This window comes from Sorex araneus, chromosome X, assembly GCF_027595985.1.
Source record: "Sorex araneus isolate mSorAra2 chromosome X, mSorAra2.pri, whole genome shotgun sequence".
Taxonomy (NCBI): Eukaryota; Metazoa; Chordata; class Mammalia; order Eulipotyphla; family Soricidae; genus Sorex; species Sorex araneus.
This window is the reverse complement of record NC_073313.1, coordinates 364927328-364948190: the sequence shown is the minus strand read 5'-3', so window position 1 is coordinate 364948190 and position 20863 is coordinate 364927328. Positions and strand designations below refer to the sequence as shown.

Genomic DNA, 20863 nt, shown 5'->3' with positions numbered 1-20863 from the left:
CTTTGCAGGGCTTTTTGGTATTGCGTTCATTCGTTCTCTCGGTGCTGGGGGTGGAACCCAGAACCTCTCGGACCCCCAGTGGTGAGTCAGAGGCCCAGGCCTGCCCACCGCAAGGACAGGGCAGGGCTCCTGCTTTGGCAGAAGATGGGCAGCTGTCCAAAGGGGGATCCGAGCCTAGCCTGCCGCAAAGACGCCCACGTGGGCTGGCACCTGTAGGAGTGGTGGTTCACCCCGCAGAGTTTTCTTTTTGGGTCACCCCTGGCGATGCTCAGGGGTTACTTCTGGCTCTGCACTCAGGAATCACTCCTGACAGTGCTCAGAGGACCATACAGGATGCTGGGAATCGAACCCGGGTTGGCCACATGCAAGGCAAACGCCCTCCCCGCTGTACTATTGCTGCAACCCCGACACCCTGTTTTTCCACCCAGTTCCCTGTGCCTTGGGGCCCCCTGGAGATGTTTTCTCTCCTGACCCACTGCCAGCCCGTTGTGGGTGATGCCCGGGGGGGCGGTTGTCTCTGCCCTCAGGGAACAGAGCAGGAGCAGTTACTAGGCCGGTGCTGGGTGTGTGTCACTGAGCCAAGTTGCTCAGAGGGTGACTGTGCACGTCACACGCTCCTCCATGGGCTCCACGGAGCCCCAGAGAGCAGCTGGGAACTCCTCCCAAGGGAGGGTCTCCGGAGTTCTGCCCCTCTCGGTCCCTGGAGACAGGGCTTGGCTGCCACCTCCCCCCTCGCTCCTGCCGGCCCAGCTGGCTCACTCTGCCCTTCGCTGCTGCCCTCGGCCTGGCCCTGTCCTCACGGGGCCCTACTGCGAGTCTCCCGCCTGCCCCGGCCGGCTGGGCCTCTGCGGCATGTGACTCGGGAATGCGAACACCCGCATCCCGGGGCTGCTAAGAGGATTAAATGTGATCAGTTGCTATTCTCTGTAATTATTCGGCAAATATTTGAGCGTCTGCCATGTGCCCGGAACCGTGCCAAGGAGCAGAGTGGTAGGCGAGCTCAGGCACTCCGTGCTCTTGCCAAGAACCCCCCATGGTCTGAGGGGTGGCCGGGCCCATCTGGGCAGATGCGGGGTCCCCTCTGAGCTTTAGGGGGTGAGGATGGACTCAATCCGGTCTCTGGAGGCACGGGAGGCCCCTGCAGGCCAGGGTGAGTGTCTGGGCTGACAGGAACAGGTCAGGTGTGGACTGGTCCAGCGGAGGGTACTGGGCAGCATGTTCGGACACAGCAAGTCTCTGCTCAGATCCCCATTGCCCAGTGCTCAGCCTGGTGGAGCCATTGACCAGCAGGTGGTCCTTTCGCTCAGCCTCTGCAGGCGGGATGCAGGAACAGGTCTCTGAGTCTTCTCCTGGGCCAGCAGAGAGTGGCCTGGGGCCCTTTCTCTAGAGGTGGGAGAGCTGAGCTGCGGTCACCCCTGCTGCTTCCCTGGACCCCTGTCCGGTGGGATTTGAGCCCCATGTTGAAGGTCTCATTCTGCCGCCATCACCTCCTTCCGGCCACTCTCCAGGTACAGTCACAGCCATCAGAGCCTTGTGGCTCCTTGGTGACCCTTTCCCAGTCATTTCCTAGATAGGGTGACCTTGACTAAACTGGATGGCCAGTGCATTTGGGGGTAGGGGGGGCACAGTGTCCCTGTAACAGATGGAGAGAGCTTGTCCAGTTTCTCACAAGCTGAGGCCAGTGGAGCTGGCAGTTAAGGCAAACCAGCGGGCAGCAGACAGCGGTGGCATTGCAGGGACCCACCAGGCGGGGTCTGGAGGCCCAGAGTGGTGTCGGAGTGTGGATGCATTTGGGGGTCACTGCGGGGGCTGGTACCATTGGGCACCCGACGGGTCCGGCTGAGTGGAGAGATGGTTCAAGTCGGAGGCAGAATCCAGGGAGGGTCGTGGTGGCTGGGCCTGGATTTAGGCTCCAGAGCATGTGGCTGGTGCATGAGACATGTGGGAAAGGGCGGACAGGACATGGGAGATATGCACGAGGGGTGCCAGTGATCGGGGTCCAACTGAGGTGACAGATGCTCTGGGCTCAGGGATTCAAGGCCAGGTGGGTGCAGGGAGAAGCCATCCACTGTGGGTGGCTTGGGGAGATGGTATCACCACGTCACCGTGGGTGCACCCTCAGGTGCTGGCTGGCGGGGCCCAGGAGAGAGAGGTGGGCTGGGCAGGGAGAGCAGGCATCAGTCAGCCAGCCACCCACGGGGGGTGGGCGTGGGAAATTCTGAGCAGGAGACTCTGCACGGAGCAGTGGGGTGGCGTGATGGAGCCAGGGGTCCCGAGGAGGGGCAACCAACACCGGAGCTGGACAAGATCTTGGCCACAAGAGAAGGTTCCTGGAAGAGAACCGGCGTCTGGGGGCTTTGGGGAAGGGGGTGTCTGAGAGGTGGAGGAGGCTGGCAGTGGCTCGGGGCTGACTGCCTGGCCGGTGTTTGATCACTGCTGCTCTCTTTCCTTCCCGTCTCTCCTGCTCTGAATTACGTGGCGCGGTGTGCCCTCGATCTTAGAGGTCAGATTGCAGGAAACAGGGAGTGAAGGGAGGCCCACGTGTGTCTGGACTAAAGGTTGGCAGTGGTGCTGGCCAAGGTTGGGCAGGGTGGTGTCCACCCAAGAAGGCTCCAGTCTCACACGGGCCCCTGTGGGGAGCCACGCCTGGGCATCAGGGACCCTGGCCCCAGCAACCCAGAGACCGTCCCTGCTCCCTCCGCATTGTCCTTCCAGGGGCCACTCCCCAGCCCCCAGCTGAGGCCACATCTCCATGTCTTTTCCTCCCCAGCCCTGTTGTACCCCTGTAGCCCCAGTTAGGGAGCCGTGAAAATGCCACATTCCGAGAAGCATGACTATTCACAGCAGCCAGACGCTAAAAAGAACCGAGTACTAAGAACAGACAGCCGGATAAAGAAACTATGGTATATCTACACAATGGAATACTACGCAGCCACCAGAAAAAAAAAAGGAAGTCATAATATTCACTTATAAAATGGATGGACACGGAGAGGATCCTGCTGAGTGAAATGAGTCAGAAGGAGAGGGACAGACATAGAATGACTGCACTCACTTGTGGGACATAAAGAAACATAGTATGGGACTAATACCCAAGGACAGTAGAAACGAGGGCCAGGAGAATTGGTTCATAGCTGGAAGTCTGCCTCCAGTGCTGGGAGAGAAGGCAGGTGAAATAGAGAAGGGACCCCTGTGGCAACGATAATTGGAAATGATCACTCTGGATAAAAACTGTGTGCTAAAAGTAGGTAAAGGAACAAACATGATAACCTCTCAGCATCTGTATTGCAAACCCTAATACCCAAAAGGGTGGGGAAAGAGAGAGACAGAGACAGAGACAGAGAGACAGAGACAGACAGAGACAGAGACAGAGAGAGACAGAGACAGAGACAGAGAGACAGAGACAGAGAGAGAGGGAGAGAGAAGTGTCTGCTATAGAGCATAGAGACAGGCTGGGGGGTGGGAAACTGGGGACATTGGTGGTAGGAAATGTATACTGGTGGAGGGGTGGGTGTTGTATGACTGAAACCGGATCGTGATCAGCTTTGCAACTATATGTCTCATGGTGATTCAATTAAAAAAAAAAACCAACCAGCATGAGCAACATTTGAAAACTCATCTCCACCTCCCCTTGTTTCCTCTCCCCTCCCCATCTGGCCTCTGGCTTTTCGCCCCCGTGTGCTGGAGGAAGCCTAAAGACTGCATGTGGAGAGGCCCCCCCACCCCTGAGCCCCTGGAGGGGGGAGGGAGTAGAGTAGGCCCCGCCCCCGCCCAGGTTCGAGTGGATGAGGACCAGCAACAGGGGAAAGAGCGCGTGATTGGTGTGGACAACTCGGCAGATGGCAGCGAGAATTCTGGGCGTGCAGAGGGAAGGCCGGCATGTTCTAGAAGTCGCCTTAGCAGGTGGGGGAGGGAGGGGCTGCAAGTCTCTCTGGCTTTCTGTACCCCTCTTGGAGCTCAGGATTCAGGCATGGGGCGGGGACATGCCCCGGTGCTCTCCGGGTGGGTAAGGCGGTTTTCCCACTAACACAGGACTGGGGCAGCAATGATGGGGGGCTTCCTAGGGCGGGCAACGGGGCTTTGTGGGTCCGGTTTACGTAAGCAGGCGCCGCGTAAGCCGCTTCAGCAGGTGCAGGCAGGCAGGGTGGGGGGGATCAAGTCCCCACGTGCCGTGAATGAAGATGGGCAGGATTTAGACCTTAGCTCGGGCTCCCGAGGCTCCTCCCTCCCCCCCCCCATACTCTGAAATGCAGCAGGGGATTTGTCCTTGGTGAGGGGGGCTCCCCACTCCCGCCTGACGTCTGGGCCGTCCGTCCGGGCTGTGTTTGATAGCGAGAGTCCTTTTCATGAAAAAGCCAGCCGGCCTCGGTCCCCTGGGAGGATGGCGAGATAAAGTGGCTTCAGAGTTCTCTCCGGCCCGCACTTCCCAGCAGCTGACCTACTTTCCAGAGAGCCGGAGGGTATCTGGATGTCACCGTATTAGCAGCGGCAGAGCGGCGGGCGCTGGCTGTGCCTGGTATCTCTGGGAGATCTCGCCTCTGCCCAGGAGACACTGCAGCTTCTTCCTCGCGTGGCACCTTGGGGCACTGAAGGACAGGGCTGCAGGGCCGTTTCCCTCTCACACGCTCTTCCCAGCCAGACTGCAGCTCATGCCTGGGCATGCGCGCCAGAGAAGGCGTGTGCTGGCTCCCTGCGGTGGCGAGGGCCGACAGCAGCCAGAGGGACCTCCCTGTCCCCCTCCCTCGCCCACCCCTGCACAGGTGCTGGAGTCAGAGGCCCCTTCCTGCCCTGGGCCCTGGGCTGTGGCGGGTCACGGGGCTGGGCTTGGCGCTCACCTGCCCGGGTGTCATCCCAGCTCCTCCGCTGACTCGTTGTGGCGCCGTAGCTCTGCTTCTCTCCGCTTCCACTTCAGCAAAGGACAGTCGCGGCTGCGAATAATAGCTTCAGGGTGGCTCAGGCTGCTGTGCGTGCGGGACTCAGTGACAGATTTAGGACGAGCCGGGTGCGCAGGAAACCCAGCCCAACCGTTCCCTGCTCCTTTCCCGGGCCGTCCGTCACCCTCCCAAGCTGGGCCTGTTTTCCAGTTTCCCCTCTCCGTCCTGGTTTCTCCCACGTCATGATTTGCCCAAGAAGAACCTGGAGTGAGAGATGGTCCTGCTGGCCCCGCGGGTGGGTCCCAGCCCCAGGCGGCCACATGCTGCGGAGAAGAGGCCCTAAAGCCTCGTGGAGTGCTGAGATAGACGATGGGGTCAGAACGCTGGTTCTGATGGGAGCTTTGGGGTCTCCGGTGAATTCAGACTTCTGACCCCCCCCCCATAGTGGCGCCCACAAGGGTCTGCACCTTCCCTCCAGGAGGTGAAACAGGGCCTCAGCCGGATGGCGACACAGCTGACTTCCTACCTGGAGAGGGCCAGGCGGGTGACACCGCTCAGTGTCCTGGTCTCGCCCCGTCTCCTGCGTGGTGTTTGAACCCAGGTGTGAGAGGGAGCGTTGCGGCAGCAGAGTCACCACAGGCGTTCGGGGAAACACCGGCCTGACCTGACTTGGGTGATAGCCAGGTTGCGGGGGGAGGCAGCCAGCAGGGTGGAAAGGGCGTGAGGAGTCGGGGTTCTGACGGGCCCCCCTTTCTGCCGAGGGAAGGAAGAAGCGAGAGGTAATCGGCCGACGGCCCCTGTGCTGTCTCTCCATTAGCGTCCGTTCCCGGAGAGAAATCACAGCGTCCGCCACCGAGTTGACAATCATCATCCAGTGTGTGTGTGTGTGTGTGTGTGTGTGTGTGTGTGTGTGTGTGTGTGTTACGTCTGGCCCGGCAGTTTCTCTCGGATCGTCTCATTTCTGAGGCCTAATCAGGGAAGGCAAAGCGGCGTGGGGAGGCGGATTCGCCCTGGGCTCAGAGGGAGGAACGGAGCACAGCGCCTGGCAGGAAGGGGTGCAACGAGCTCGGCTCAGGACTCGGTGCTCCCCCCGAGGATCCTTTCATGCAGGGAGGACCATCGGGAGGACGTCAGCAGGGTCTTCCCTGGTGCTGGGGTGCACCTGCTTCACCCCCCCACCCTGTGCCACGTACTTCTCTGCTTCTCTGCCTGGGCGTAACTGTGTCAAAGTGAGGAGGGGGAGGTCAGGAAGTCAGTTCCTTTCCCCGTGGTCTCGGTGGCGCCCCTCCATCATCACCCGACTCTTTCTGCCAGGCCCTCTCCAAGAGGCTGAGGTTCGGTGCCTGCAGGCTGCCTTCACCGCACCGCCACGCTGTATTTTGTTTCTCCTGGAGGGGAGTTGAAAGCAGAATAACCAGGACCTACGGACGGCACCTCTTCACTCACGTTCTCTTTCATGTGTGAGCCCCGCTCCGTACCTTAGTTCCTGGGGCCCGATGTAGACGCAGTAGCAGTTCCTGGAGGTTCATGGACTTGAATGAGGTCCCTGAGGGGGGTTCCTGGCCTAGGAGGGGACAGAAAAAGGACGGGTGCGGGGAGGAGTGCGAATCTAGCGGTTCTAAAACCTCTCGAAAGTGTCAAGTGGGTTGCGACTCAGACCTCGAGGTTTCCTCTGGCAGCCGGCAGTTGCGGGCACACACAGTTGCTCCCATTTTGTTTCAGGGGAGCAGGGGACACTTGCCCTTCCCTCGAGCCCCCGCTGCCGGGGCTCATGCCTCACCCTGGCCAGCTGCGCAGACCCCAGCGAGAGCAGCTCTGTGTGGGGGTTGGAAGCCCAAGCCATCACCCCGCCTCCTCTGGGGCCCGGGCCCTCTACACCATCTCACCGGGCACTGGTCTCTGAGGCATGTGGCCATCCAGGGACGCTTCCTGGTCACGGCGAGCTCGTCCTTATGCCCTTCCCTTCCCCCCTACCCCCTACCCCCCTGCAAGGCCACCAGGATCCATCTTCATAGCTGCGTGTGGCTACAAAGCTGCCCACACTGCCATCTCTTGCCCTTGTGTGTTGTGTGTTCCGGTGGTGAGCGATATGGCCCGGTCACTGAGCACCAAGATGAGGGTGCAGAGACAACAGGGGTGGCGGGCAGGGCTGGAGCGGGAGCTGTCCTTCTGGTCAGCAGCGCATCCCGGAGACACCTGTGTCTGCGGGGCTGCTCTGGGACCAGCCGCTGGCAGTGGACTTCCCGGGCCGTGGGACTCCAGCCTTGCTGGGAGCCCGCCGTGCCTCACCCTCCCCTGGCACCTCCCTCTCACGCCAATTAAGAAGCCAATTATTTCCCAATCACAGAGCCGAGTTGCCTGAGCTTCTCTCTCTGCTTCTCTGAAGCGAAAGCTGGGCTTCTGTGCCTTCTGCACGCCACGTCCTATCTCACAGCGGGGCTTTTGAGGCCGTTTCGGCAACCATCAGAACATCCCCCAGAGCTGGGCCAAGGGACAGTGGGGTGAGCGAGAGATGGGTGAGGCATGGATAGATTGGGGTCGGGGGGTGGGGAGAGCTGAGTCCGGGGTCCCATCTGCGAAAGGCCTAAAGAGACCGATGCTGCTTGGTCCGAGAGCACGTTCTGACTGTCAGAGCCTCCCGCGGCTCGGAGAGGCTGGAGCTGACAGGCCCCCGCAGACCTGCTTTCTAGGCTCTTGGGAGGAGCAAGGAAGTGAGGAGGCGAGATTAGAGATGGCCCCGAAGTGTTAGCTCATCCCTGCCGAATCCCCGGCTGCCTCATTTGGCCTGAGAAATAGCCCCCTCCCCTCCTGTCATCCATCCATTCCGTCTCGCAAACTCCTTACGGAGTGACTTTCCTCTAATTAATACTAACCATTAAACCCCAGCACTGACGGAGCAATTGCCTAATTCTGAGGGAAAAAAAATGTGAATTTATTACCGATGCCCGTGATCAAATGAATCCTGGAGAGGAGAGGAAACCCTGGCGAAGATAAATAGAAAGCCAAGTGGGATATCGACTTGATCCTTCTCCAGTGCAGGGTAATTTGGCTTCAAAAGTGAGTTAGATCATAATAAATTAAATTTAGATTTCTGCACATCAGTTAAATAACTCCCAAGACAGAATTCCGGGGAGAGGGAGAGGTGATCATACATAGTGGAAATATTAAAATGAAGATCTTATCTAATAATCCATAATTGATGTGCTGTCCCCCAACTCTTGCCTTTTTCGGGAAGGAGGGCTGGCCTGGCCCACCTTCTCTGTTTGTTCTCATTGGGGTTCTTGCACCCACACTTCCACAGACCTCCCCACCCTCTTGGTTGGTCCTTGGGAAGATAAGGTCAGCCCTCAGCAGCAGAAGCTGCTTTTGTATGCTTGGGGGCAGGCGGGAGGGGGGTGTGGGGGAGGAGGGGGAAGGTGGAGGAGAGGGAGGGAGAAGAGGAGGGGGATGGGGAGGAGGAGGAAGAAGGAGGAGGAGGAGGAGGAGGAGAGGGAGGAGGAGAAGATCCAGACATACGGAAGGAACTTGAGCATTGTGATCCAAAGTCCTAAATTGGAGACCTCAATGGGGAACTTGCAGCCAGCTCCTTTTACTTCCCCAGCCTCAGTTTTCTCTTCTGCATAACGGGAGCTGCATCACCGGTGTGCTTGCTTCCTAGGGGCGTCCTCGGGGGACTCATGCCAGGATGTGCTCTGCAGGCTATAGGCGTTTCTGATGGGCCTGCCCGGCACTGAGTTTCGATTATTATCATGCTACTGCTTGATTCTTTTTCAAAGGACTTTGGTTCTTTGCTAATTTATTCTATGGCTTAATTATTTCATCTGTGTGCATACTTTGCCTCTACAATCTTCCTTCCTCCCTCCCTTCCTTCCTTCCTTCCTTCCTTCCTTCCTTCCTTCCTTCCTTCCTTCCTTCCTTCCTTCCTTCCTTCCTTCCTTCCTTCCTTCCTCCCTCCCTCCCTCCCTTCCTTCCTCCCTCCCTCCCTTCCTTCCTTCCTTCCTTCCTTCCTTCCTTCCTTCCTTCCTTCCTTCCTTCCTTCCTTCCTCCCTCCCTCCCTCCCTCCCTTCCTTCCTCCCTCCCTTCCTTCCTTCCTCCCTCCCTCCCTTCCTCCCTTCCTTCCTTCCTCCCTCCCTCCCTCCCTCCCACTCTCCCTCCCTCCCTCTCTCCCTCCCTCCCTCCCTCCCTTCCTTCCTTCCTTCCTTCCTTCCTTCCTTCCTTCCTTCCTTCCTTCCTTCCTTCCTTCCTTCCTTCCTTCCTTCCTTCCATGCCCAGGTCTTACCTCTGGCTCCGCACTCAGGGTCACTCCTGGTGGAGCTCAGGGAACCATACACAGTGCCAGGAACCACCTTACCCACTGCATTGCCTCTGTGATTCCTTTCTCTGAAGTCCTGTGAGGATTTAAACTCGGTGCCGTCTTCCCCCCCTCCCCCGACTCCTAGCTTGTTTCCGTGTGTGTCTGGTGATGTCTTATCCTTTGGTGACGTCTATGGGAGTGCTGGGGCCAATCTAGGGATACCGCTGGCCTGGATACCTATTGCCTCCCCTTTCTCGGCCTTGATTTCAGAAGACTTAGCGTCAGTGCCTCCATCTTTGTGAGGGCCATGTTTCGTTTCCCACCGACGTTTACCTACAGGCATCCCCAGAGCTTATCACTCAGCTACCCATTCCCCAGTCCCCTGGGTTCCTCTCTGGCTCTATCCCTTTCCCATGGAAGAGTTTCCTTCCAGAAAGCCAGTTACATGCTAAAAATCACGTTGGTTGTGATGGATGCAAGATCTGGCTGTTGCTTACCACAGGGTGCCCAAGTCTCACCTGCTCATCCAGGGCGGGGCAAGCAGAAAGCACCAGCATGTGGGGTGGTGCGCCCAGTTCCCCGTCTCAGGGGCTGCTGCAAGGGGGGACGGACTGGGAGAAGCTGTAGGTGTGGCTCCTGACTCTCCTTGCTGTCGGCCCAGTTTCCATTTCCTTTTCATTTGCACCGTCACGAGCCGTGTGCCAGGGCTCCCTTCTGCCGGGGCTCAGGGTGCGTGCTGGGCACTGAAGCGGGGCCGGCCACCTGGGGGGCAGACGCCCTAAGCCCTGTGCTCTGTCTCCGGCCCCCACGGGTCACCTTGCCCCCGCTCTGCTCTGCTCTCGGGGCGGGGCTCCGGCGGCCCTTCTCACCGGCCTCCCGCTGTTGGTGTCCTGCAGAGTCTGGATGCGGACTGGGATGACCCCTGGGACAAGTTCGACGAGCGGAAGTACCTGAGTGCCAAGAAGTGGCGCGTCGGCGATGACCCCTACAAGCTCTATGCCTTCAACCAGCGGGAGAGCGAGCGCATCTCCAGCAACCGGGCCGTCCCGGACACGCGCGACAAGAGGTACTTCTCCCTCCCCTGCTCTGAACCCCCGTAGCCCTGCCGGCTCATGCCAGATCCCCAGCCGCCGTGGGGGCTTGACCCCCCCGCCCTGTGCTGACCCTTGTTCCTAACTGGACACGAGACCCATGTTATGTTGGTCTGTGTTGTCGGTGCAGCCACACCCCTGCACCCCTTGGAGAAAGTGGGGGGCTTCCTTTGCCTGCCCCTTGCCCCCCGCCTGGCCTGAGGCAACGCTTGCCTAGAGATCCTTGAGACTATAAACCCCATTTCCCCCAGCCCTGCCTAACTGGCAAGCTGGGCAGACCCCACCCCAGTCCGCTGGGCCAAGAGAAGCCGGAGGGGCCTCTTCCGTTGCCCTTGAACTTGCTGCTGTCTTCCGGGCACCGTCCACATGGCCCGAGCCCCTTGCATTGGGTGACGGAGGTCAGGCCTGGCCAGAAGGGTAGCTTTGACTTCCTGGGCACAGATGCTTTGCCAGGACATGGTGCCTCTTCCCCAGCCCTTCCTGTGGTCACCCCAACGAGCAGCTTCTCAGGGAAGCTGGAACAAGCAGCCCACCTCAACCCCCCACCCGACCTCCACATCCTGCCCCCAGGCTGGGGCGCCCAGCCACAAAGGCCTGGAGAGACAAGTTCCCATCAGCAGCAGCAGCGGGAAGCTGGCATGGCACTGGCCCCAGGAGGCTGGCACGGGAGGGGAATTTTCTGGAAAGAGAAAGTGGTGAGAACTGAGAGGCCTGGGTGCCCCTTCGCTGAACTCTGTGGGCACCAAGTCGTGGGCATGAGACTCCGGAGCAAAGCGGGGAGAGTTTTCAGGAGGGGCAAGGCTGCTGGTGTTTGGGTTAGCAACAGGTAAGGCTGTTGGACTCGGTTTCCCCAGTGAGGCCGTGCAGATGAGAAGCCTTGAGGTCTGCTGCCCGCGTGCTTCATTCAGCACCTCCCTTCCTCTCAGGAGCCGGAGTCCTGGGATCAAGCCCGCCAGTGAGCTGGCGCCTGCTCCTGCCTTCTCATTCTGTCCACAGACCTGATTGCACTGGGGTCCCCTCGTCCGTGGCTTCGGGGCGGTGAGCCAGAACCCAGGGGACGGGTGGTCCCTAGAACTCCCCCTAACGCTGGCCTGAAAGCTCAGCCCGGCTTCTCATATCCAGTGACACTTTTTGGCATCCTTCTCCTCCTTGGCACCCGATAGAGTGTCGTTTAGCTGTTAGGCTGTTGAGTTTCCTTAAACAGAGACAGCAGGGAGGGCCCTGGGCTGAGGAGGGAGACAGGAGTCTCACAGACCCCCAGTGCCTCAGCAGACAGTTCCACCCTGGTCCTGGGTACAGGCAGAGGGACAAAAGGACCCTCTCAAGAGGACAGGAGCCAGTGCCTCCAGGGCAGCCATTCAGGACAGCCCTGTGGAAGGGAGGTGAGGGGACATGCAGGGGCCCGACCAGGAGAGTCCGAGCAGGGCAGACATCTGCATCCTCCTCTCTGATCCGAGGCAGAGGTGGCCCCGGGGTGGAGGAGGGTAGAGAAGCCTGTCCAGGGGTCCCCAGCTGGCCCGTGTCCACCTGTGCATGCCTGCAGTCTGCAGGTGGCAAGAAGCGGGGAGGAAAGGAGCACTAAGGCACAGTCCAGGCTCCTGGGAAGACCTGAAGGCCCCTGTCTCAGCCCGGCCCTGCGGGAATGAGTGGGCCGGTGCCACTCAGACCATTTCCTGTGGACAGATCCTGACAGGAAAGAGCAGGAAGGGGGTTAGGGACCACACACTTGGGCAGTCAGGCAGCCAGGGCAGGGCACTGAGCACCTGCTATGTGCCCAGTCCAAGTGAGCCTCCAGTGAACCCCAGGTGAACCTCCGTTGTATTCCCATGATGCCTTGCAGCTAAGGGTCTACTAGTGATGAGTTGGCCCCTGGCATCAGCCATCTCCCTGGGGCCAGGGCAAAGAGCTGCCAGCAGGGTAGCTTTGGGGTCCAGAGATACACCAGAGCCTGGTGTTTCCCTGCTGGGAGGTGACCTGTCCACCACCTGTCCACAGGTCCTCCCTCTTCTTTTTTTTTCTTTTTGGGTCACACCCGGCAATGCACAGGGGTTACTCCTGGTTCTGCACTCAGGAATGACTCCTGGCGGTGCTCAGGGGACCATATGGGATGCTGGGAATTGAACCTGGGTCGGCCGCGTGCAAGGCAAATGCCCTACCCGCTGTGCGATAGCTCCAGCTCCCCTGTCCTCCCTCTTCTGACCCTTGCCTCTAGAACAGTCTGCATCTTTGAGGCGGAAGTCACTGGTAGGGTCCCCATCCTCCTGTCGCCCAGCTGTGTTCTGTCTGCGTCTTGAGGGGGTGTCTTACGGGGGCCTGCTGAACTGTAAGCGTCCAGGCACGCCTTGGGCCCCTGCTCCAGCTCTGAACAGTTGGGGTTGTTGGGCTCCACCTGGAGGACCAGGGGTTCTTCACAGAGTTGATATGTCAGGCTGGTTTGTTCTCTGTGTATGAAAGGGAAATTGCAAGTGCTCTGGCCTCTCCCCAGCCAATACTCATAGCACCACCCCCAAGTTAGGACACCCCCGAAGTCTCTAGGTATTGCCCCAAATCAACAAACCATCAGCCTTGGCCCCACTGGAGAACTTGTTAGAAAGAGTCCACTCTTGGGCTGGAGCGATAGCACAGCGGGTAGGGCCTTTGCCTTGCACACAGCCAACCCAAGTTCGATTTCCAGCATCCCGTATGGTCCCCGAGCACCACCAGGAGTAATTCCTGAGTGCATGAGCCAGGAGTAACCCCTGTGCATCTCTGGGTGTGACCCAAAAGGCAAAAAAAAGAGAAAGAGTCCATTATTGGGGCTGGAGTGATGATAGCACAGTGGGTAGGACGTTTGCCTTGTACACGGCCAACCCAGGTTCGATCCCCAGCATTCCATAGGTCCCCCGAGCACCACCAGGAGTCATTCCTGAGTGCAGAGCCAGGAGTCACCCCTGTGCATCGCCGGGTGTGACCCTAAAAGCAAAAAAGAAAAGAAAAGTCCATTCTCCAGCGAACCCCAGAATGATGCAGGGGCGGAGTCGGAGGCGGGGGCGGAGCCTTGCCAGCTGTGTCTGGCGGGGCAGCCCCTCAGCTTCTGGACCCTTGCACTTCGCTGAGGGACGGCGCCTTCTCCAGGCTCCTTCCTGCCCCGCCCTCTTCACCTGTTCCTCCAACCCCAGCATCTTGCTTGTCATGACCTTTGCCGCAAGCCCACTTCTGCCAGGCCAAGATTGAACCCACAGCAGCTGGCCAGCCCTGGACCCTGCTTCCGCTCTCACAGGGCCCCGCCTTCTTACCGCTCCAGGCCCTGCCCTCCTTTGCGCTCCCATAATGCCTTGCAGCTAAGGTTCTCCTAGTGATGCCACAGTTGGCCTCACTGGAGTCGCCCTTGGTCAGCCTCTGCTCTGGGGCCTGGCGGCTGCTGGGATTTGCTGACAAATTCTGGGGAGCGCCCCGGGAAGAGAGCCGCCTGCCCTCTCCCCTTCGCTTAGCTGACAGGGGCAGGAGCAGGAGCAGCCCCGCTACCTGTGATCCTTTTGGGGGCTTGAGTGGAGGCTGGGGAACGCTCAGCAGGTGGAAGGCGCCGTTTCCCTGAAAGAATTCTCATTACCGAAAGGGAAGAGTGAGGAAACGGCACGGGGGAGGGGGTCGGAGCTTATTAAATTTGCTTCCAATTTTCTTACTACTGTAATTGGATTCTGATTTATAGGATGCGTTTGGACAGCACCCGAAACAGCACTATTAGCTGAGCATTAGAACAAGTGCCGCAGAGAGGGCGGGCGGGCGGGGGATGGGCCCCGGGGGCCGGCTGCTGAGGAATCCAGAGAGGGGAGAGGAGGAAGGCCCTGGACGCTGCCACTCAGCAGGCCACTGTGCTGGCTCGGAAAGCCAGATGCAAATGTGGAGTCTTGGCACAACCATATGAGAGACAAGAGACAAAAGAAAGATGTGTGTGTGTGTGTGTGTCTGTGTGTCTCTGTGTTCTGTTTGTTTGTGTGTCTGTGTACCTGTGTGTGTCTGTGTATATGTTTGTGTGTCTGTGTGTATGTTTGTGTGTCTGTGTGTCTGTGTAAGTGTGTCTGTGTGTGTTTGCGTGTCTGTATCTGTGTGTCTGTGTGTATCTGTGTGTCTATGTGTGTGTCTGTTGTCTGTGTGTGTTTCTGTGTGTAAGTGTGTATGCCTGTCTGTGTGTGTATCTGTGTGTCTCTGTGTGTCTCTATGTGTGTGTCTATGTCTGTCTGTGTGTGTGTCTGTGTGTCTCTGTGTGTGTCTGTGTGTGTGTGTGTGTGTGTTGAGAGGAAGGGGGGGCTCATTCCTCATCTGGAATAATTAAGGGTCATCATCCCCTCTGGCCTTTCACCCGGGGACCCTGGTGTTTTATGGGCAGTAGCTGGGTTTCTCATGCATGAGATGACTGAGGCACGGAGGAGGTAAGGTGGTGAGGCCTTGGCCTCCCATTCCCGGGATGGAGGGATCTCTGGGCAGGAATGATGCCCGTACCCAGGCAAGCCCAGGTGGGCATCTTCCAAATAGATCCCGACTCACCCTTTGGGACAGGCAATCTTCCCCTGACGCCCTCTTCTTGGGTCACATCGAACAAACACAGAAGCAAATTGGATGCCTGGGGGTCTCCTGTCCGTGGTGGAGGACCCCCATGAGACGTGTGGACACAGGTGGCCTCTTGCTCAGCCTGGCATCCTCGCGGTGGCTGACCTAGGCAGCCTGTGTTCTGAGAGGCGCCACACAGCTGCCACTCACCAAGTCCCTTTCCATCGCTGGGCCTAAGTCCTGGGTGTGTCCACATCTGGCCACTGGCTGCCCCATGGCAATGGGACATGGACACGAGACTCCCCCCGGCTCTCTTCTGAGGCCCACAGGGTCAGAACCCCACATGAGCCGAATGGGGTTCCTCAGGATGAACAAGAAACAGCTGCCATGTTTTTTTATGTTCTTGGGGGGGGCAGGGGACAGTTTCTCATAAATACTGTAAGAAGGAGACAGTACCACTAGGGTCAACAGATATTTCCTTTTCCGCTTTTTCTCTTTATGTTGGGGGGGGGTCATACCTGGGTGTTTGGGGACCACACCCAGCAGTGCTCAGGAATCATTCCTTGGCAGGGCTCAGGGATTGAACTCGGGCGACCAGGTGCAAGGCAAGCGCCTTCCCCGTCGCACCCTCTCTCGGGCCCCCTCCTGCTTGGAAGCCACACACTGGCCCACCGCGGCTGGATTTGTTCTCAGCCTGTTGGACCCAGCCTCCCCCGGAGGCACCGGCAGAAGGGACCCCTGAAGAAGGGGCAGTGGCTGTTGTGCACTGTTGCTGGGCAGTACTTAGGAGGGGCTTGCTGGGAGGGCAGGGAGCAGGGGCGGGGGAGCGAGCCCCTGCCTTGGGGCTGGAAGGAGCAGGAGCCAGGATGGCCGCCTGGCTCGCTCGTTCCCCACGGCCTGTGCTCCGCGGCCGTGTCCAGTGCCCACTTAATGAGGCAGCCAGCGGGGTGCCCATCACTTGCCCGGCAGGGAGACCCCGCCCTTGGAACCCTCTTCCCCACGGAGATGCTTCTCCTTCGCTCTCTCTCCCCCTGGGAAATGAGTGGGGCCGCGCGATCACCGGCCTGTCCCGGCATTTACTCGGCTGGAAAGCTGCGGAGAATCACCATCATTTCTCCCCGAGCACTCGCCACCTCGCAGGCACGGGAGGAAAAACTTCCTGGCGGCAACGACCAAGCCCGAGAAGCCCAGGGGAGGGACCGGGCAGAACTGTGCCGGGCAGTGGTGAGGCCCCAGGGAAGAGGGCGCCGGGCTTCCACCGGGAGGCCCTGGTCCTGCCCGCCCTGGCGCGCCCCTGTTGGGTACGCGGGGCCCCAAGGACCTTCCCCGTCCACCGCTGCACACCGCGGGGCCGTGTCTCAGCAGAAGACCCTGCTCCCCAGTTCTGAGTCGGGCACGGACCCAGAGCCGGGTGGGCCCCCCTGCCCCTGCCTGGCTCCCTGCCTCCCCTGGGTGTTAAACTCCCTTGACTGTCAAACCGGCTTCGAAAGCCGGAGCCCAACTTAGTGACGAGGCGGTGAAGCTGCGGTGCGGGGTGCCGGGGAAGTTGGGGATCTGGGGAGGAAGCCAAGGCCAGCGGTGGGGAGGGGGAGCGGGGACCCACGTACCAGCCGCTTGACAGAGATCCAAGGACAGAGGAAGGAGGTGGCGGCTGTGGGCGGGAGAGGCTGAAGGCGCCGGTGACAGACTGTGGGCTGTCGCACGGGGGCTGGAAGAGTCTGGAAAGGGGGAGGCATGTCACAGAAGGCCCCCCTCCCCGCCCCTGTGGGCCCTGGCCTCCACGTGGCCCCTGGGGGAACTTAGTGTGTCACAGCTCGGAGCCATGGCCCTGGGACAGAGCGGGAGTGGGTCCTGCTGAGCCCGTCAGCCCGTGGCAGCAGATCCCACAGGCAGCCATTGGCTGCCCCCAAGCCAGGCTCCATGTGGCCTGCGGTGGCTGGGAGTCCGCCCCCCACGCCGTTCCCATGGGCTCGAGTCCTTCCAGGAAATCGAGAGGATGAACCGGAGCCGGGAAGGTGGGCTAGAAGGGGCAGGCAGGCGCGGGGCATGGCAGCAGGCTGGCAGAGGGGCCAGGGCAGTGGGCGCATGCCAGCTCTGTGACGCCTTCAGGCTCCTGCTGGCCAACCCGCGTGTGACCCTGAAGCCAGCCGAGCCTCCGGCTCCCCTCCTCCGCCCCGGGACCTTGGTTTCTCCTGCAGATGCCTGACTCCCCCCAGCCTCTCGGCCCCCCTGACCATGCCCACCTCTCCCTCGGGCCTCCCTGCGCCCACAGGCTGTCTCGGGGAGGTGGCGACTACAGCCCCGTCCCTCTGCCCTTGTTCCGTCACCTCCCTTCCAGAGAGCACCTGCAGGAAGTTGTTTGTCCTCCTGCCTGGCTCTGGCCCTCTGCGAGGCTGGGGGCAGCCTTCCAGGGGCTTCCCGAAGGCAGACTGCTCCTTGGAGCCCCTTTGACCACACCCCTCTTATTTTTATTTATGTATTTATTTGCTTTATTTATTTTTTTCCTTCTTTACACTGCTGTATTGGGGGTTATTTCAGTGTCAGGGGAATGAGGCCCATTCTTGTTACTGTTTGCAGGCAGGATTCTCTTGGAGGCTTGCCGGGCTCTCCGAGAAGGATGGAGGCTTTTAGGGCAGCTGCTAATCACCCTGACAGGTGTTCCCATGGTTCACACCGTATTCGAACCCTATCAAATATGGTGCAGTAATGATGGAAAATGGGTATTAAGTGTCCTATGATGTGTCATGTGGCTGTAAAGCGGCCACGCGGTCTGGAAAGGGGCCTGGAGTGTGGGGTGGCTGGGTAGTGGAGGTCGGCCAATGAGGTATCTGGTGCCGGTAGGGTGGGTCGTCTGGGTGTGATCCCTGGGGCGCCGGAGATTGGGGGAAGCAGGCCAAGGATCTCTGTTTCTGGGTCCCGTTAAGCCAGGAGTCCAAGGTCACAAAGTCACAAAGTTCTGCTTTACCTGGTTCTGTGGGGCTTCACTTATGCGTGAGGCTCGGCCTGAAGGAATGGGAGTGAAGGGATGGGAAGGGATGGGAATGAAGATAGACAGTCGGCAACTACACCACCTCTGCTTCGCTGATGACATCATTCTCATAACACCAAACATTAGTCAAGGGGCACAAATGCTGGCCGACTTCCACCTCGAGTGTGGAAAGGTCGAACTGCAGCTGAATCTCACCAAGACAACGCTCATGAAAAACGAACTAGTCCCTGACGTTCTATTTGCTCTCAATGGAACGAACATCTCTGAATGCAGCAGCTATGTGTACCTGGGTCGAGAACTCAACATGAGGAACGACCTGGTGCCAGAACTGTGCAGGAGAAAGAGAGCAGCGTGGAATGCCTTCAAGAGCATCGAAGAAGTTGTTAAGAGGACGAAGAACCTTTGGCTCTGGGCACATCCTTTCGACTCCACTGTTCTCCCTGCACTAACATACGCCTCAGAGAGCTGAGCCCTACAAAAACAGGATGAGAACACTATTCGGGCATCCCAAAGAGGAATAGAAAGAGCTATGCTAGGAGTATCACATCTTACTCAAGTGAGAGAAGGAATCCGGGAGTTCTGACCTCCGTCAACAATCAAGAATCAGGGACAGTGTCTCATTTGCCAAAGCGTCGAAAATCAGATGGGCCGGACATGTAATGCAATTTAAAGACACCTCTGGACTAGAGCTGTTACCAAGTGGATTCCAGGGGACGTCAAAAGACTGCGTGGGCGCTCACCTACGAGATGGTCAGACTTCTTCGTCAAAACCCTGAACAAATAGTTTGGGGCTCTTCATGTTCCTGGAGCAAGCAGATACCATTGGGCTATACTAGCATGCGACAGGGACGAAAGGAGATGTTACTGGCGCCCGCTCGAGCAACTCAAAGATCAATGGGATGACACGTGATTTATTTATTTATTTATTTATTTATAATGAATCATCATGAGATACAGTTACAGACTTACCGACTTCCGTGATTATGTGTCAGCCATACAGCATTCCAGCACCCATCCCTCCACCAGTGCCCATTCTCCACCACCACCAACTGCCCTCTTAGGCATGGAACCCCAGCAGGCTGCCTGGCTGAGCCTGTGAACTCACACCTCTCATCTCTGCAGCCCACTCTCAGGAACCCAGATTAAGGGGGTCCTCTGAGCAGCACCCCTCCCCCCAAGTGCCAACTCACTGCTACCCCTCCCTCCCCCAGTCCAGGGAAGAGGTACCTTTGCATCTCTGTGTCCCAGGCCTGGCTCGGTGCCCCTCCAGCTCTTGTGGTCCTCACTGAGGGTACGTGGGTCCAGGGTTCCTCCCCAAACTCTACCCAAGGGTGCCCAGGTCGGGGAGTGGGTGAAGCAGGACCCTCAGGACGGGGGTTGGGTGGGGGACAGGTCAGGCTGCTTCACTCGGTGCCGTGTCTGGTGTTGCCTGCCAGCCCTTCACTGATGCTCACTGCCAGGACGTCACAGGACATGTGTCTCTCTCGGTAGCCCTAGGACAGGCCACGAGGGGCCCCGCTTCCAGCCCCGCTCCCTCTTGGAGCCTGCCTCTGGGACCTGAAGCAGGACAGGAAGGCCTTGCCCCCGAGGTGGCGGCCCAGCTCTGCAGAGCGGGAGCAGCAAACGGGGTGGCCCCAGGAGGCAGAGGGTTCCTGCAGGAGCGCGAGGGACTGGCCCCGCGGTGGAGGTCGGGGGTGCCGTGGGCCTCGGGATGTTTGGGAGATCCCTGTGCAAGGAAGGGGAGCATGACACGGGGGTGTCTATGCAGGAGGACCTTTAGGGGCTGTTATACCCAGTGGAGTCAGTGTTTGGGGTGCGGCCAAGCCAGGGAAATAGAGATGAGGCCAATTGGGGTGCGGCCGGGTGGAGGGAGGCTTTGTTCTTTTTCCTCCTTTCTTAGAGGGCCCGACGCCGGGGTCCCCCTTGGAGAATAGGAGCGTCCCCGAGTCCCCTCTGAGCTCTAGCTGGGAAGCTGGTGAAGCACTGGGAAGGGGAACAGGGACATACCCTGGGGGGGGGGGCGTCATTCTTTGCAGATAAGCAACAGCGCCTGCCGGTGACTTCCTGGACTTCCCTCCTTCCCAGGCCGGGGACTGGGTCCAAGAACCACAGGGCGCGGAGAAGGCTCGTGGGCAGAGACATGAGCGTTTGCTGTTATGACGAGTGTGTGACTGGCCCAAGAGAAGCCGGGGGCGGGGGCGTGGGGGGGGCTTTGGCCCAGACACAGAGCCACAGAGCCATCCTTTTTCAGGATTCGCTTCTGAAATAAGCCTTGGCCCGCCGCCACACGTGCTGGCCGTGCGCCACGCCGCCCGTGCCTTTGGCGTACGCTCCCCCCGTGCTCACAGCACACACACGCGGCTGCTGCCACCCGGGTGGGGCCCGGGGCTACTCACACAGGGCCTGGCAGCCCCCACGGAAGCTTCTGGGCTGCACCCCGGGAGCCGATGATCATTCCGGAGAGACGGTGCGAGCTTGCCCCCCGAGTTTCTGCCAGCACCCAAGGTCCCAGGCACTTCAAAGATGGGGCGGCTTGAGACAGGCCCACATGTCACTGGAAACACACACGGCCACGGCGCTGTAGGGCCATTTCCAGTAGGGCACTGTGGCCGGCGGCTCGGCCTTCAAGGTGCGTGGGGCGGAAATGCCCCCCGGACACAAGTGAGGGGACCTCACAGCCTCCAAGCACAGTGTTGGGGCGACTGGCTCAGAGCGAAACCAGGGTGCTGTCTGGGCTCTGGATTGAGGGAGCAGTTAAGGTGTGTGCGTTATAGCACAGCGGGGAGGGTGTTTGCCTTGCACAAGGCTGACCCGGGTTCGATTCCTCCGTCCCCCTCGGAGAGCCCAGCAAGCTACCGAGAGTATCTTGCCCACACGGCACAGCCTGGCAAGCTCCCTGTGGCATATTGGATATGCCAAAAACAGTAACAGCAAGTCTCACAATGGAGACGTTACTGGTGCCCGCTCGAGCAAATCGATGAGCAACGGGAGGACAGTGCTATTGTGCTAAGGTTTGTGCAGTTTCCTAAAACAACACCTGCCTCCCTCCTTTCCATCGCCAGTGGGGAATTTGTGTGGATCTGATTCATGG

The 20863-nt window shown here is 59.3% G+C and overlaps 1 protein-coding gene across 1 annotated transcript in view; it reads left to right on the top strand.

The window, feature by feature from the left end:
- Nucleotides 1–20863, top strand: part of GALNT14 (polypeptide N-acetylgalactosaminyltransferase 14) — a 135376-nt gene that overhangs the window by 78949 nt on the left and 35564 nt on the right. Inside the window, exon 2 of the mRNA XM_055122820.1 lies at nucleotides 10062–10231. Within this exon, the coding sequence (XP_054978795.1) occupies nucleotides 10062–10231 (170 nt within the window). The remainder of the gene's footprint in view (nucleotides 1–10061; nucleotides 10232–20863) is intronic.